We start from the raw sequence: 18,299 nt of genomic DNA, 5'->3' as shown, positions 1-18,299 counted from the left end.
CTTCTACCATATATTTCCTGTTATAGCCATCTCAGATGATGACCCAGCACATTGTTCATTTTAAGAACACTTTCACTGCAGATTTGACAAAACGCAAAGAAGGTACTGATGGGAGATTTCTAAAGATAGCTACGGCACTCGACCCAAGGTTTAAGAATCTGAAGTGCCTTCCAGAATCTGAGAGGTATGAGGTGTGGAGCATGCTTTCACAAGTCTTAAAAGAGCAACGCTCCAATGTGGAAACTACAGAACCCGAACCACCAAAAAAGAAAATCAACCTTCTGCTGGTGGCATCTGACTCAGAAAACGAAAACAAACATGCATCAGTCTGCACTGCTTTGGATTGTTATCAAGCACAACCTTGATAACAATCAAGGTTGTCTTCTGGAACGGTGGTTGAAGCATGAAGGAGTGAATCTTTAGAGCATTTGGCATGTAAATATCTTGCGACGCCGGTTACAACAGTGCCATGAGAACAAGACATTGTAAACAAGAGGCGGGTAGCATTATCACCTGCAAATGTAAACAAACTTGTTTGTCTGAGCGATTGGCTGAACAAGAAGTAGGACTGAGCGGACTTGCGGGCTCTAAAATTTTACATTGTTTTATTTTTGAATGCAAGTTTTTTTGTACATAATTCTACATTTGTAATTTCAACTTTCATGGTAAAGAGATTGCACTACAGTACCCATATTAGGTGAATTGAAAAATACTATTTCTTTTGTATTATTACAGTGCAAATACATGTAATCAAACATAAATATTAAGTGAGCACTGTACACTTTGTATTCTGTGTTGTAATTCAAATCAGTATATTTGAAAATGTGGAAAACATCCAAAATATTTAAATAAATGGTATTCTATTATTGTTTAACAGTGTGCTTAATTGCGATTAATTTTTTTTTTTTAATCACTTGACAGCCCTAATTTTTATACTGGAGCAAGAAGATGTTTTTAGTTTTGTTGGAGTTATTTGCTGCCTGTCCCTTGGAAGAAAGTGAAAGAGACTTCCCCTCTGGTGCACTGTATTCCTTAGTTAGAAAATTCCTGAGTCAGTGCATAGATTGTGATGTATCAGCAATTTGTCTGTTGTTTGATTACCCTTAGTCATTGCTGTCCCATTTAATTTAATGTAACTGCTCTAAGGTTCAGTTTGTGAGGCTGGTACAGTACTTGTGGTTATGATGCTGTATGTTACAGGAACTGTGGGATGCTAGATGATGTTGGACATAAGGTCTGTGATTGTGTGTTAAAGTGTCACTCTTGTATACCCCCAGGGTGATGTGATTATGCTAGATTTCTTTTTTCTTTGAGTTTAGTGGGGGAGACAGGAATTTTTTCCCCTCCAATTGTAACCTCTCATATACATCTGTTTTTCCTTATCTAGCTATTTCCCTATGTACACAAGGATGCTGTCAACAGTTATTCATATGAAGATACTAATTTACCTCTTGGTGCCTGAATAATAGTTCTTTGTTGCCATCCTTCCTCTGGACTACATTGCGAGGGTTGTCCGTTTACTACATGTTCAAGATTCACTATGATTGTCCTGCGTTGAATGAGTGCATGGTCTTGGTGCATGATTTGACCTGCATCACCCATAAATAGATCAAATAAAAGTAAATAAAGTCTGAAACCATTTGAACTCTTAGGTATACAGAAGCTAATGGAGAATTACTGTTAGTTCACACTAAGGGATGTACAAATGTAAAATTTTCAGAAGAAACTACTGTTTATTTTCACACGAGATTTTCAAAATTGTCTAATGGATTTAGGAGCACAAATCCTATTTAGGAGTATGAGTGCCACTGAAACACCTTAGGCCCTTTTGAAAGTCTCCCCCTAAATATTGTACATGCAGTCCTAGGGAGTACTTCTGATACACAAACTCCTGTTTAGACTGATATTTTAAGAAGAATGAGTCCCTTCTATAGCATATAGTATCTATGAACTGAGGTCTGGAAAAACCTGCCTTTCAGCAGGAAACTAAAGAAGCTCAGTCCATTTAAGATGGTTAAGAGGTTACGTAAGAAGATGTCTGATGAGAGACAGCTTGTTATTGTGGCAAAACAAGTCATAACAGGATCCCATAGCAGGGAGCTGAAGCTAGACTAGTTCAGACTAGATAAAAGGTGAATTTCTTTTTTAAATAGGGTAATTAATTAATTAGGATGGGACAGATTCTCCATTACTAGAAATCTTTAAATGAAGATTAGATGTTTTTCTAAAAGAAATGATGTCACTCAACCAGAAGTTATGGGATTGATGCTAGAATGGTGAAATTTTGGTGAAATTCTGTGGCCTATGTTGCACATCTCAGACTAGATTATCATAATGGTCCCTTCTGACCTTGAAACGTATGACTCAACATCTAAGTGGCAAGGTGGCCTCCAGAACAGATCACTGTTATAGTATCACTAGAAGAGGTATGGAGCTGAGGCACTTGTTAAGATAATTTTTCTTTAGAGAATAAGAAATAATAATACAATTATGCTTATGCATTGGTGGGGAGGAGGAGCAGAACTGGAAAGAAATTTTGTAGCAAAGTCTTCAGCTCTCCATCCTGGACTAAATGAACACATGTGTAAAGCTTTATTGTTTATCAAAATGTTGAAGACCAAAGGTAAATACGGTCATCAGAACTGTTTTCTGTTAAATTAGAATCTGTAACAAAAGCTCTGTTGTATTCAGAGGAGACTGTAGAAAAGAATTCTTCCATTGCCTGCAGTCCTGCTTTCTGGCAAAGGTGGAAAAAGTTCAATGAAAAATTTGACAAATCTCAAACAGCAATTGCTGCAGAATGTAAACCCAGGCAAGCAGAACAGAGGAGGTGGAGGAATGTATGGTTCGCAGAAAAGGAACTGAGAACGTAAAATAATGAAATACAACATCTGTCCTTGCAGTTAGGTCTCACAAAAGAGAATAAATATGAGGCATTAGACATTAACACTAAAGCGTCACTACAAGTCAGTGTGACTGAATTATGAAGAGGGGGAGAACACCTGGATATTTTTCTAAACATTTTGGTGACTAAAATATTAAATGTAATGACTAATGTTGAACATGTCCACAAAACTCCACACAGACGTACACTTGTTGAGCTACTCTTGAAGATGTTGACTGTGCAAACAGCATCATTGAGAACTTGTTTTAGAACAGGTGGACTTTTTTTTTTTTTTTTTTTTTTTGCAACTAGGGCTTGCCTGTGTGTAATACAGTGAGTTTAATATGCTTGTGGTGCAACAGCCTGCACCTGGGTGACTAGCGCGCTGTTTTTTTCCAGTCGTTGCATGAGCACCATCACAGCAAATTCCTACACAGCGCTGCTATTACAAGCCAGAATCTGAGACAAAAATATCCAAAAGTGCAAAGAGCTGTTCCCCTGTAGCATCCTGTGGTAATGACCGACAGAACAGAAATTCCTCTTGGAGTTTTTTGTCATTCTCAAATTTTATGTATGTCAGCATCTGAGCAGCACCTGAGACGTTCCTCGTTTTATCAAGAAGAACGGGAAACAAAAGGACTTCACTTGATTTTGGCAATCACTTGTTCAGTCATGTCATTTGCCATACTGTGAATATGCCTGGCAATAGTGTCATTAGACAGGGGAATCGAATCAAGTTGAGTCACTGCATCTTGCCCCAACATAATCAAAACCATTTTCTTCGTACGTGCCAGAAAAAAACTTTCTCCAATAGTGTGCGGTTTCCCGGTTTTAGTTATCCAATATGACACATCAGAAGATTTCTCTGGGGTTTTCTCATTTGCTATATATTTCTCATTCTCTGCTGTTCTCAGTACTGCTTTCTGGCCCTTAGCACTCTCAGCTTTTGCTGAAAAAAATTAATCGGTTTTGTTTAAAGAGAACTGTGCTGCGTCTGAGTGCCGCAATATTTTTGAAGGTCTTAAGCTATCCTTTGCCAGAACTTCGCTACACACCAAACACTGTGGCCATGGGTCCTCCTCAAAACCAGTCCATGTAAATCCATATTCCAAATGTTTTGAATCATATTTGTGGTTTCTTGGATTTTACTGCTATTAGGATCCTTCTTTTGCTGCGAGTGGCAATCAACTCCCCTTCATTACCCCACTTTCATCCAGTTTTCTTCAGAAAATGGTCCATTGCTACAATTATTTCTACAGCAACTTTTCAAACTGGCTTCAACCACAACATGCTCAGTCAGTTGCTAGGTAATCATTTCAGACAGTTCTGATAGGCAAGTGGCTGAGAAAAGAAGTGGTGCACAGAGCTGGTGTTACAGGGCGGCAAGCAAAACAATTGCCTGGGACCCCACACCACAGGGGGCCCTGCAAAGCTAAGTTACTCAAGCTTCGGATTCAGCCCGCATAGGAGGCTGAGCTCAGGCTTCAGCTTTCTGCCCTGGGCCCCACTGAATCTAATGCCAGCCCTGGCAACCCCATTAAAATGAACTCATGACCCACTGTTTGAGAACTGCTGATTTAAACTATTCTTTAAAACCCCCAAAGACTGAGATTCCACAACCTTCCTAGGCAGTTTGTTCCAGTGCTTCAGTACCCTGACAAGAAGTTTTTCCTAGTGGCCAACCTAAACCTCCCTTGTTGCAATTTAAGCCCATTGCTTCTTATCCTATCCTCGGAGGTTAACGAGAACATTTTTTCACCCTTCTCCGTGTAACAATCTTTTATGTGCTTGAAAACTGTTATCATGTCCCCCCTCAGTCTTCTCCTCTCCAGACTAAACAAACTCATTTTTTTTTCAATTTTTTCTCATATGTCATGTTTTCTAGAACTTTAATCTTTTTTGTTGCTGCCTTCTGGACTTTTTCCAATTTGTCCACAATTTTCCTGAAATGTGGCACCCAAACTGGAAGCAGTACTCCAGTTGAGGCCTTATCAGTGTGGAGTAGAGTAGAAGAATTACTTCTCGTGTCTTGCTTACTATACCACTGCTAATACATCTCAGAATTATGTTTGCTTTTTTTGCAACTGTGTTTCAATGTTGACTCATATTTAGCTTGTGATTCACTATATCCCCCTAAATCTCTTTTCACAGTACTCCTGCCTAGGCAGTCATTTCCCATTTTATGTGTGTGCAATGAATTGTTCCTTCCTAAGTGGAGTGCTTTGCATTTGTCCTTATTGAATTTCATCCTCTTTACTTCAGACCGTTTCTCCAGTTTTTCCAGATCATTTTGAATTTTAATCCTATCCTCCAAAGCACTTGCAACCCCTCCCAGCTTGGTATCATCTGCCAACTTTAGAAGTGTACTCTCTATGCCATTATCTAAATCATTGATGAAGATATTGAACTGAACTTGACCCAGGACTGATCCTTGCAGGATCCCACTCATTATGCCCTTCCAGCTTGACTGTGAACCACTGATAACTATTCTCTGGGAGTGGTTTTCCAACCAGTTATGCACTCACCTTATAGGAGCTCCATGTAGACTATATTTCACTAATTTGTTTATGAGAAGGTCATGCAAGACCATATCAAAAAATTTACTAAAGTCAAGATTTACCACATGTATCGCTTCTTGGCTTGTAATTGTATATGTTAACTCTGGCTATATGCACTGAGTGTAAATTTATGGATTGCGGTGCAATTGGCCACTCCTATTCTAAGACTGTACTGTTGGTGCCAAAATTTTGCCTTTGTTAGCTTGAATGGTTTTCCTTTATTCATTAAATTAGAGTTTGGAAGGAGGTGATACTCCTTTCTCTAAGATTAAGATAACATACTTTTCTTGTTTGAGAAATTTGAGTGAACTGCTTTCTGCTACTGAAAAGGACAATCATTTAGTATCGTCTCTGCCTGCCTCCAGTTTATGAAGGGTGTGACAATTTGGACCAATGAACAGTTGTGTCCCCTTAATCTCTTAGCCTGGGGCACTTTTTACACTGCTTTGGTGTCAGAACATCTGCTTCTGGCCTGCTCACACAGCCTTCACCATGCAAATTCGCTCCCAGCTAAATTACATGAGCACTCTGAACAGTCACTCATGAACTACATCCAGAGCAACACCCACAAATTCTAAGTCCCAGCCTTGTCTCCACAGAAATGTGCGTCTTGTACTGCTCAATACACTTTTTAGCAGTATAAGGTCATATGAAGTCTGTCATTTCATCAAAGGAAAATAATAATGCATCAGCCTTGTTATCCCAAATGGAGTTTCTTACACATCCTAATCCAAATACACTGGTTAAGATAAAGCAATAAGATAAGTTTATTAACTACAGAAAGACAGATTTTAAGGGATTACAAGTGATGATGCATAAAAGTCAGGATTGGTTACAAAATACACTAAAAGGATAAAATGCAAGCTAATACCCAACTTAAAAGCTAGGTGAACTTAAAATCAGTAAATGTCACAGGTTGAGTCTCCTTTCAGCCTAGAACCCTTCTCCCTAGTCCAGTTCTTTGAAATGCATTGATGTCATAAGCAGAGATGAAGGAGGAGAGAGGTAAATTGGAGGCCACTGTTTCTCATTCTTGTTCCACCATCCGCTTTTTGAGGATTACCCGCAGCTGGGGTGCTGGTGACAAGTATTCTCTTGTGGATGTGAAGTCTGACCGATCCCTGTGTTGAAATGTAAATTTGTATACACCTTTCCCCCTGTTGGAGAATGGCCGCTTAAGCTGGTGACAGCTCTTTAACACCTGGCTGGGGCCAGTGTATCTTTGTTTCTGAAAAACTTGTTTGTGGGTGTTACCTGAAATTACAGCATATTTCAGTAACAATCATACAGTAGAATTTCAAAACTTCACATATAGTATTGCTACACAAATTCCAAGAGGATAATGATATTCAGCAGATTATTACTTTTCAAATGATACCTCACAGGGCATACTTGTACATAATTTATTATAGTCTTGTAGAAGTGGTGAACATAACAGTATAGACTGTCACAAGGGTGTAAAGTCTACTATATGGGATAGATCCTCAGCTAGTGTAAATCAGCATTGCTCCATTGAAGTCAATGGAACTCAAGCACATCCTTAAAATTAAATGTAAACATAAATGCGTGGTTGAATCTTGGCCTAAATATGGTGTTGCAAATATTTGGAGGGGTTGCTATATATAGACATGTACAGTTTGAATACTTTGCCTGTTTTGAGGCACTGTGTTATATAAGAATTTATTTTACATTTAACTATATCTGTAGGAAATACAATTAAAACTATCCAACAGAATGTTTTTTCTCAAATGGATTTAATTACCCTGTTTAATTTTCACTTTCTTCCTCTCCTAGCTGCCTTCGCTTTCTGAAGAATAAAAATGAAGGCAAATGTTATTGTTAAAATGCCAGCAATCACCATCCCAGTGCGCCTGCATGTACCAAGTTGGTGTGGTGCAAAGTTCGCCTCTATTGCTCTCCTGCTGACCTGGTGCATCCCCACAGTGGTGCCAGTCTTCCATTCGCTACAATATCATTAGTATCTATTTCAAAAAGATTTAGGGCTCAGGCTATGTCTACACTATCACTTATGTTGGTATAACTTTTGTCACTCAGGCATGTGAATAAACCATCCGCCGACTGACATAAGTTACACTGACCTATGTGGACAGTGCTATGTGGACAGGACAGATTCTCCTGCCAACATAGCTACCACCACTCGCGGGGGATGGATTAATTAAGTCGATAGGAGAGTTCTTTTCCATCGGCTAAGAACAGCTATACTGAGAAGTTACAACAGAGAAGCTGCATCGGTGCAACTGTGCTGCTATAACCTCTCTAGTGTAGTCATAGCCTCCGTTATGCAAGATGCTGAGCCCTTTGGCCTTGACTCAGGAAAACACAAGTATGTGCTTAACATTAAGCACACAGTGGGACTACTCACGGACTTAAATTTAAATGTGTATTTAAGTGTTTTCCTGGATCAGGGCCAGAGTACTCAGCACCTTGCAGGCTTGAGCCCTAACTGTTGTGCTGCATAAGGAACATATATAAGCAAACTTCTGGAATCAAAATTCTGAATCTTACCATTGGCAAATATTACCCATGAGAAATAACCCAACCGTGTGTTATTTTTGTGCATTTTATTCTGTTAAAAAAACATTTAATTTTTGGGTTAACTTCAGAGTTATGCCTGCAAGAATTTTGTGGGTGGCATTTATTTTGCAGTATGTGGTTCTTGTTTGAATAAAGTGCATTATTTAAATCTACCCGTTGTTTTTCAGAGAGCAGAAAGACAAACACGAATGATGGACTCAGCCCAGTATGCAGAATTTTGTGAAAGTCGTCAGTTAAGTTTTTGTAAGTACTATCACATATAACTCCTGCACAGTATTTAGATGTGCAGTTATTTTATGTACACTGTAGAACCTAATTGATACATTTCTGGGAAATGTATTTATTTAATGCATGAAAGAGTATGTTAGGTTCTCTGTCCTCAGATCTGCTAAGTGATGCTAATTTATTACACTCTATTGAGATCAGGCAGACTATTTTATTTATTTTTATATTTCCCAGATTTCACAAATACTCTGGTGCTGAGTGCAAATATAAAATCCATAAGTAGATAAAACTTTTAAGCAGTTTATGTATTAAACAACCATGTTTGTATGCAGCTTACCGTGGTATGGTTATACACAGCTGATAAATGAAGTACACCCTCAATGTTGTGATTACTTCTGAAGGTATCGAAAATTAACTAATGGTATCAAGTTTTCCTTTTTATTTCTGCATCCATAGATATACAAAGAACTTACTAAAGGGTCTTTTCTATTTTAAGCCGTAACCTCCTGCTGTGGAATTTATTCAACATCAGCCAAATTCATCAGTACACGCCATTCCAACACTAATAACATGATGACAGAATTAGGGCTTTACTAGCACTGAAAACCAGCTTACTAGAAATGCTTGTGGGCCACAACTATAATGGGTTGTAAATTAATGGGCTTGATCATGTAGCAAAACATAATTACAGAAGCGGTTAAGTGATGACTAAGGCTTCAGGTCAAAGGTCAAAGAGAAAGTGAGGTGAAAGAGCTAGTGAAAAGCATGACAAAATAGCACATGACCCTACAATACAAAATTGAATACAATGATATCTTTAAATGAGAGACGCTTATCTTGTTTTTTATAACAAGGCATTGAATTGGGTGCATGAGTGATTCATTTATGTATCATAAAGTGCAAATAAATGACACATCCAAAATAGCACTCTGTGTAAATGTCAGCAAATGTAGGAAAACATGTTTTGTAAGCATTTATTCTTTTCCTAATTCAATATGTTTTGAAAGCTCAGTTGTAATTTGGCATCACACATCTGTGAATCATTAGGTAAATGGTACTTCAGATTGGGGTGATTTCAGCTAATGAGAGGTTTGTGATAATGCCATTTTTTAAACCTAAAAATTATAATCAGAACTCAGTACAAATATAAATCTTCAGTTTACAAAATAACGTTCAATGTTGATGAACTGGAGATCATGATTATTTTTCTTAATGATCTGATGGATAATTTTTCTACCTTTTTGAATAACCATGGCCTCATTTTCCCCTCACATTTAATATCAATCAAGTTGTTAGTTGATCTCAATGGGTTGTTACTGGTGTAAAACTAGTGAGGAGAATCATACTCACAGTTTCATTACCTAGCATAAAGCAAACCAGATAATACAGTAATATGCTAAATGGCACAGGGCCTTTTATTAAAAATTAAGACAAAAGACTATTTTTTGATATTTCCCTTAGTTGTAGTAGAAATTGAATTTTAAAACTGCAGTGGGTTTAAAATAATAAATCCATATTACTGTAAGGTAAAGCCATGTATTAGCTCCTGAAAAGTCATCCAATGTTACAGTAGTGTTATAATTATTTAGTTATATGACACCATAAATCTGTATGGCATTTTAAAAACTGTTGAAAGAAAAGCTCCCTGCCCCAAATGTCAAACAGTCTAAGATGGCATGTATAAATATTCGATCCAGTGCTTTTGATCCTGCCACCTCCCTTTTACTCATCCTCAAATTCTCCTACTTTGGCTTCTTTTCCTCAGCCAACCAGTATATCCTTGTTTCCCTGTCCTAAAATATGATCCTTGATAACAGCTGCCTTTCCAACGAACACCCAATCTCTCTTCTCCCCTTTACCTCCAGGCTGATTGAACAGGCAGTTTACAACTCTATATCAAATTACTCTCCCACCCCAGATGCCCTCCAGTTGATTTCTGCCCTCTTCACAAACAGCTCTCACCAAAAGCACTAAGGACTTCTTCCTGGCCAAGTTTCTTTCATCTTTCTCTAGTCATTGACACCATTGTTCACTCTCTCCTTAACAACATTTTATCCTCCCTTTGGCCTTTCCTGGTTCTCCTTTTAATTTTCCTGCCATTCCATCAGCATCGCTTTGGCCTTCCCACCTTCTTCCCTCTTTGTGCAAGCCCCCATGGGTCTCTGTCTCTGCCCATCTCTTCTTTTTTTCTCTGCCTTATTCCTGAGGTATCCTGAGTGTGTGTGGGATCAAAGCGTTATTTCTGTGTTGAAGATTTACAGATCTACTTGGCTGCACCTTTTATTTCCCTCTGCCTAATACCGCATTTCAGACATACCCAGCGAATCATGCTGGATAGCTTGTGATCCTCCAAGACCCTAACATAGTTAAAACTGAGCTCCTTAATTTTCCTTCTAAATCACTTCCACCTTTCTTCATTGCTGTTAATAACATCCTTTTCCTCCTCACTCAGGGGTGGAGCCTCAGAGTCATCTTATCCTATCTTTATCGCCATTCATCCAAGGGTTGACGCGAGCCTGTTTTTTCTTCCACCATAATATATTGTAAATCCAACCCTTCCTGTCTGTTCCCACAGTTAAATATTTGTCCGTACTGTAATCTCCTGCCTTGATTACTGCGTCTTTTTCTCCTCCTTTTCTTCATGATTGTCATAGCCTTCTCTTATAGGCTACCCAAATTGCTGCCTGTGAAATTAGTATCTTTACCCATTAATCTCACTCTCTCATTCTAACCCCCTCTTTGAATCCCTCTACTGCCTCTTTCTTGCCCTTCACATCAAGTTCAGTTTTACTTTTTGACTGTTACCCTGTCAGATGTAGAATTAAGCAAATAAGAATGTAGATCTATTGTTAAAATTAACTTCTGTTCACTTTGTTTTGAACTGACAGCCAAGAAAGCTTCCAAGTTTCGTGATTGGCTGGACTGCAGCAGTATGGAAATAAAACCAAATGCAGTTGCCATGGAGATTTTGGCATATTTAGCATATGAGACTGTGGCACAGGTAAGGGAATGTGCTATATCTACTGTGATACAACAGAACAAAGGTAACTAGTAATCTTAAACATCTTTCAACTAATCTCAGCAGACACTTCAGGCTGTGTGTTAACATTTCTTCAAAGTTGTATTTGACCTTTCAAGGGACTATCTCTGGATTCCTGTCTAACTTTCATGTAATCTGCAGTATCTGAGCTTTTGTACTGTTCCGTGCTCATTGCTCTGGTGTGTAAGTGGCACTTTTGGCTAATGGTTATAGCAAAAGATTGGCAGCTAGGAGGCCACTGAAACCACTCATTTTTCTATGTGAGTTCTGGCGATTCACTTGGGTTCAGTCATCCCAACTGTAAATAAAAGGTAGGGGTCGACCCTTTTTAGGTAGACAAATTACTCAGTAAATTTATAAAAGGTGATGAGAAAGGTGGTTCTTTGATTGCTGATCCCTATGCATATTCCACATGTGCCTGAGTCCAGAGGTTCATGAAAAGCAGTGTCTGTTGGCCCACATATGTGCAATTGCTCTCCAAGCCTGAACTTGGGAGCAGAGCCGAAAGCTGCTAAACCCAAGGACTCATCATTCAGGGCTTCTATAAGAGTAAGAGGCACTGTCATAGATGCAAGGACAGATCCCCATCCAGGTCTGTTTCTGAGAGAAGAGATCCTTCCCTGACCCCATCCAGGTTGGGCAAACCTTCACACGCACATCCTAATAGCTCAGAACTGCTGAAGGCCCCAGGCATGCAGTTAAAACACAGAAGAAAAAGAATCCATCAGTTTTCTTGGTAGCTCTGACTCCTAAACATAAAGACTGGCATCCATTGGCTCCATCTAGGAGTGCAGGACCTGACTCTATGGCAGTCCCAGCCCACTCTTCTAAGGATCAGCCACCTGCAAGATCTTGGGATGCATCGGAATCATCAGTCCTGACGGCCCGTATACCCTGAACCCTGGGACATGTGGGCACTCATGTCTCATCCCCTCTCCTCTTAGACCCGTCCTCTGAGAGACATTGCTACATCGGACGATGAATCTACTTCAGTAACTCAGGACTCCTCCCTGCTCCAACCCTAACGCAGGAGTGTTCACTTTCCAGTACTGACGACCCCACCAGTAGAGCCAGAGCAGGTCTCTGACTTGGGTGAGTCAGATACTCTGGCCAGCCATTCATCTCCTTGCAGAGAGATGAGTCCTGACAGGGAATTGAGGGGAACTGGATGCCCTCCTCCCACCCGTTGCCACCCACCCACTCAGGGCTACTTTTGACGCCTCAATTGAGAATTACCCATCTTTATGGATGCCAAATACTTCTATTCTGTCCCTTGCCCCCCCCAAACTTTGGGGGTCTTCTCTCACATTTTGCTCACAATTGGGACTCTATCATGACAGACATGTGGGTTCTAGAAATCATCCACCATGATTACTCCCTCAAAGTTATTTCCCTTCCCTCCCACAAACCCCGTTCCTGGTTCTTCTTCAAGGACCACTCTCACAAGGAGATTCTTTGCCAGGAGGCAGATTCTCTTCTCCAACAGGTTTCAGAGTAACAGCCGTGTTAGTCTTCTCCAACAGTGGCCAATAGAACAAGTGCAATCTCAACTTGAAGGGAGGTTTTATTCCCCATACATGTTAGTCCCCAAAAAAGATGAGGGTGGAGACCCAGTCTGGATCTTTGACAAATGAACATCTTTATTCAAAAGTCAAAATTCAGGATGGTTATACTAGCAACAGTAATCCCCTCTGTACAGGAGGGAATGTGGTTTGTGGCTCTCGACATAGAAGACACCTACTTTCATATAGTGTCCTTCCCTTGTACAAGCAACAGCACCCAGGGTATTCACATACGTTTTTTTGTGGTGGCACCCCCAATTAGATGCAATGGCTGCACAGCCTTCCCATACTTGGTTGACTGGCTCCTAACAGATCACTCCTACCATGAGGTCAGGTTAGCAACTTCGTTCCTGCTTCATCTTCTAGCAACACTGGTGTTTCTGCATGAACAAAGAAAACTCCATTTTGATCCTCACTAGGATGAAAAACATTATCAGAGTGATACTGGACTCCAGTTTCAGAAAGATCTTTATTCCCTGCAGAAAGATTTCAATCAGTGAACAATCTGATAACACAGGTTACTTGCAAACAAAAAAACTACAGTCAAAGTATGCCTTTCCCTACTAGACCACATGGTCTCATGTGATACCATTCGCCAGACTTTTTCTGCACCGCCTATAGGCCTGGCTCTGGTCTCTCTACTTACCAGACAAGGACCACGTGAACACCAGAGTGACTGTTCCCACCAACGTCATTGCCTCTCTCACATGAACCCGGAACAAGTGCAAGTGGGAGTCCCGTTCAACACTGCCATCCCCATTGCCACCATCATAACAGATACTCTGGGATGGGACACTCTAGGATGGGACACTTACTGAATTATCACACTGTACAGGACATTTGCACCAAACTGTACATCAACCTGCTGGAACTGAGAGTGGTCCGTCATGTATTCGCTCCATATCCAAATAATGTTGGATATCACTCTGGCCTTTTATATAAACAAGCAGGGTTGAGCAAGAACCCTGCCCCTCTTCCTGGAAGCAGTCAGGCATTGGAATGTTCAGAAAACGCATCACTATCCAAGCCACGGACCTACCAGGTATTTCCCTGCAGACCATGAGTGGGAAATATACAGCTCTCAGAGATTCACTCAAGCGGAACACCTCAATGGGATCTCTTCATGTTCCAAATGAACAGGAAACTTCCCTTGTATTGCAGGTATGGGCCATGATGCCCAGGACAAAGCTTTCCTGTTATCATGGTCAGAACAACTCAGATATGCCTTTCTGCCCATTCCCCTGCTACCACAAGTCTTGAGAAAGATCTGTCTCGTTCTGATAACACCCAACTAGTCCACACACTTGGTTCCCTGAACTTCTCAGAATGTCAACCTATCCTCCCATCAGGATCCATCCCTTGCCAGATCTTCTAATACAGGAAGACTGCAAAATCAGAGACCCTCACCCAGACCCACTTCACCTCACAGCCTGGTTTGTGGATGGGCTTCAGAACTGGAACACTCATATTCAGAAGCTGTCCAAGCCATTCTTACTCAGAGTAGTAAAGATTCAGCTAGGAACTTCTACCTACCTAAAGGGAGATGTTTCTATACCTGGCCACAGCACAATCAGACTTCCTCGGACTTTGCGGATATGCCAGTCATTTTAGATTATCTCCTGTCATTGAAGAACTTGGGTCTTCTCCTGAGCTCATTGTTGGGTCCATCTTGCAGCAATCAGTGCAGTCCTTCCTCCAGTAGATGAGTATTCCATTTTAACTCACCCAACAACAGACGGATTCCTGAAGGGCCTAGTCAGGACTTTTGTACCTGTACCCCTTTGAGGAAGACTCAGGAAGCTTGATAACAGCAAAGGTAAGATTTATTCCATTCACTCTTTCAAAGAGCTCACATTCTTTCTTTTCTCTTTCTCGTGTCTCTCCTCCTTCTCCCCCGTGCATCCTGGACTCAAAGTTACAGTGACCACCTCAGAACAAACTTACAAGCACAAATTGGGGTAGCTATCTGTAACTAGCTAGATACAACCAGGACATTTCCACCAGTTGTCAAGCCTACACCTCAATCGGATCTCAATCTCGTCCTGTCCATACTCACCAGGCCACCATCTTAACTTTTGGCCAGCTGCTTTATGTCCCACTTTTCCATGAAGGTCACGTTTTTAGTTGGTATTACTTCATCCAGAAAGAATGAGCACAATGGGAGCACTCATGACTGATCCACCATATGCCCTTTCTACGGGGAGAAGGTCTCCCTTCATCTTCATCATAAATTGCTCCCTAAAGTAATTTCTGAATTCCATGTCAACCAACCTATCCACTTTTCCATTTCCTTCACAAAACCCAAAGATTTCATTCCCTGGATGTCAGATGTGCCCTGGAATTCTGCCTGTCAAGGACCAAACCAATCAGAAAATTACCAAGACTATTGCTCACTATAGCAGAAAGGTCACGAGGACAAGAAATATCTCCTCAGAGAATCAATAAATTGATTTTGGTTGCATCATCACATACTACCAATTAGCGCATTTCCCTCATCTGGATGGGGTAAGGACACTCTCTGAGAGCTACCTAGAGTTCCAGTCACATGTTCACAAAACATTACACATCGTTACTTCAGTTCTCTGCTGCAGATGCAGCTGTGGGGACTGCAGTTCTTCAAGCATCTTTATTGTTGGCATCCTTGCACCAACCTCTGGTCTGAATACTGCTTGTCAGTCACCCACGTATGGAATACACATAGGGACCAGCATGGGAAGAAATGGAGTTTACTTACTTGTAACTGTAGGTTCTTTGAGATGTACCCTGTCTGTATTTCACTACCCACCCTCCGTGCCCTCTGCTTCGGATCCTGTTGGATTCATGGTGAGAGAGGCGGCAGCCAGCACTACCTCTTACGCCTTTGGTCTGGAGCACGAGGAGAGCAACTGCATGTGTGCGGGCCAATGGACACCTCGTTAAGAATCTGTGGACTCAGTTGCATGGTATGCATCTGTACCTTGTGTGGAATACAGATAGGGACCACACATCTCAAAGAGCTTCCTGTTACAGCTAAATGCAGTGCATGCTTTTCTTGTTACAGGTAAGTAACTTCCAGTTCTTTAAGTTAAAGTAACTCATTGCAGTTCAAACATTATTAAAGAGGCATTTATAGTTTCATAGAGTTTCAGACCAGAAGGGGCCACTAGATCATCTGGTCTAGCCTCCTGTATAACACAGACCATTACATTTATCCAGTTACCCCTACATTGAGCCCAATAACTTGGGATAAACCAAAGCATTTCACTTTTCAGATGGCTAAACTGTGTGCCACATGCAGAGAACAGGAGAGTTGAGGTCCCTGCAATGGCAGGAAATTGATTTGGAATGATATGCCTAATGATCCTAGTGGTGATCCATGCTTCATACTGCAGAGGAAGGTGAAAAAAAACCCACAATCCCTGTCAATCTGACCTGAAGTAAAATTCCTTCCCAACTTCAGATCTGGTGATCAGTATGACCCTGAGCATGTGAACAAGATACACCAGCCAGGTATCTGAGAGAGAGGATTCTCTCTATTACCTCAGAGCACTGGTCCACCCTATCTGGTGTCTCATCTCTAGCTGTGGTCACTCCCTGATGCTTCAGAGGAAGGTGGAGGGGAAAAATTACAACTGTTCAGTTGTACTTCAGGGGGAAAAAATCCTTCCTGACTGCTGCAGACTGCGGTGCAAGCAGCGTTGGGTAAGCATATGGGGAGTTTTGAGCATATGGGGAGCAATGTAGAATTTCCTGTTCTTTCCATATCCCTTAAAGGAAAAAAATGAATAGGGGGATTCATACATTCACAGCTTCCAAGGCCAGAAGGGACTGACACCTCATGCACACGGACTTCAGAATTTCTCCTACAAGCTGATTAAAATTTATCTTTTAGAAAGATATCTAATCTCGCCTTAAAGACTTCACTCGATGAATCCCTCCTCCTGTGGTAAACTGTTCCAGCATTTAATTACCCTTACTGCTAGGAAATTGCATCTTATTTCAAGGCTGAATTTGTTTAGTTACCATTAGAATTAGCATCATTTATGACAACACACATATAGTGTCTTCCTTCACTTTTGAGATACAGTTCATAAGCAGGTTTCAGAGTAACAGCCGTGTTAGTCTGTATTCGCAAAAAGAAAAGGAGTACTTGTGGCACCTTAGAGACTAACCAATTTATTAGACCATAAGCTTTCGTGAGCTACAGCTCACTTCATCAGATGCATATCGTGGAAACTGCAGCAGACTTTATATATACACAGAGAATATGAAACAATACCTCCTCCCACCCCACTGTCCTGCTGGTAATAGCTTATCTAAAGTGATCATCAGGTGGGCCATTTCCAGCACAAATCCAGGTTTTCTCACCCTCCACCCCCCCACACAAATTCACTCTCCTGCTGGTGATAGCCCATCCAAAGTGACAACTCTTTACACAATGTGCATGACAATCAAGTTGGGCTATTTCCTGCACAAATCCAGGTTTTCTCACATCCCCCCCACCCCCATACACACACAAACTCACTCTCCTGCTGGTAATAGCTCATCCAAACTGACCACTCTTCAAGTTTAAAAAACTTCAAATCCAGACTCCAGCGAGAAACTGCTGAATTGGAATTCATTTGCAAATTGGATACTATTAATTTAGGCTTAAATAGAGACTGGGAGTGGCTAAGTCATTATGCAAGGTAGCCTGTTTCCTCTTGTTTTTTCCTACCCCCCCCCCCAGATGTTCTGGTTTAACTTGGATTTAAACTTGAAGAGTGGTCAGTTTGGATGAGCTATTACCAGCAGGAGAGTGAGTTTGTGTGTGTATGGGGTGGGGGGGATGTGAGAAAACCTGGATTTGTGCAGGAAATAGCCCAACTTGATTGTCATGCACATTGTGTAAAGAGTTGTCACTTTGGATGGGCTATCACCAGCAGGAGAGTGAATTTGTGTGGGGGGGTGGAGGGTGAGAAAACCTGGATTTGTGCTGGAAATGGCCTACCTGATGATCACTTTAGATAAGCTATTACCAGCAGGACAGTGGGGTGGGAGGAGGTATTGTTTCATATTCTCTGTGTATATATAAAGCCTGCTGCAGTTTCCACGATATGCATCTGAGGAAGTGAGCTGTAGCTCACGAAAGCTTATGCTCTAATAAATTGGTTAGTCTCTAAGGTGCCACAAGTACTCCTTTAGTTCATAAGCAGTTAATTCCATCTCAGTGAACCTAGTCTTTAATTGTTGCTTTTGTTGCTCTTCTAGTTGGTGGACTTGGCTCTTTTGGTCAAACAGGATATGGCTCCCAAAGCAGGTGATCCATTCAGTCATGCAATATCTGCTACTTTTATACAGTATCACAATTCTGCTGAGGTAAATACTTGTTTTTTTTTAATATTGTCAGTATATCCATTATTGCATAAGAGTAGAAATAAATATCATATGAAGGGTGGTACTTATTTTATTAGTACATGCATTTTTTTGGAATTGTTCAGTTCCTTCTAGTACGT

General features: G+C 40.8%; 1 protein-coding gene across 16 annotated transcripts in view; it reads left to right on the top strand.

Annotated features, from left to right (window-relative positions):
- SUPT3H (SPT3 homolog, SAGA and STAGA complex component) overlaps positions 1-18,299 on the top strand; it is a 474,120-nt gene that overhangs the window by 374,047 nt on the left and 81,774 nt on the right. For all 16 annotated transcript variants that reach the window (XM_084624565.1, XM_084624561.1, XM_084624553.1 and 13 more), the window contains 3 exons: positions 8,166-8,241; positions 11,112-11,224; positions 18,055-18,162. In XM_084624565.1, coding sequence (XP_084480691.1) covers positions 8,166-8,241; positions 11,112-11,224; positions 18,055-18,162 — 297 coding nt within the window. The remainder of the gene's footprint in view (positions 1-8,165; positions 8,242-11,111; positions 11,225-18,054; positions 18,163-18,299) is intronic.

Source organism: Lepidochelys olivacea, assembly GCF_965140295.1.
Source record: "Lepidochelys olivacea isolate rLepOli2 genome assembly, chromosome: 3".
In the NCBI taxonomy this organism is placed as follows: Eukaryota; Metazoa; Chordata; order Testudines; family Cheloniidae; genus Lepidochelys; species Lepidochelys olivacea.
The sequence above is the reverse complement of the archived record's forward strand: the minus strand, read 5'-3'. Positions and strand labels throughout refer to the sequence as shown.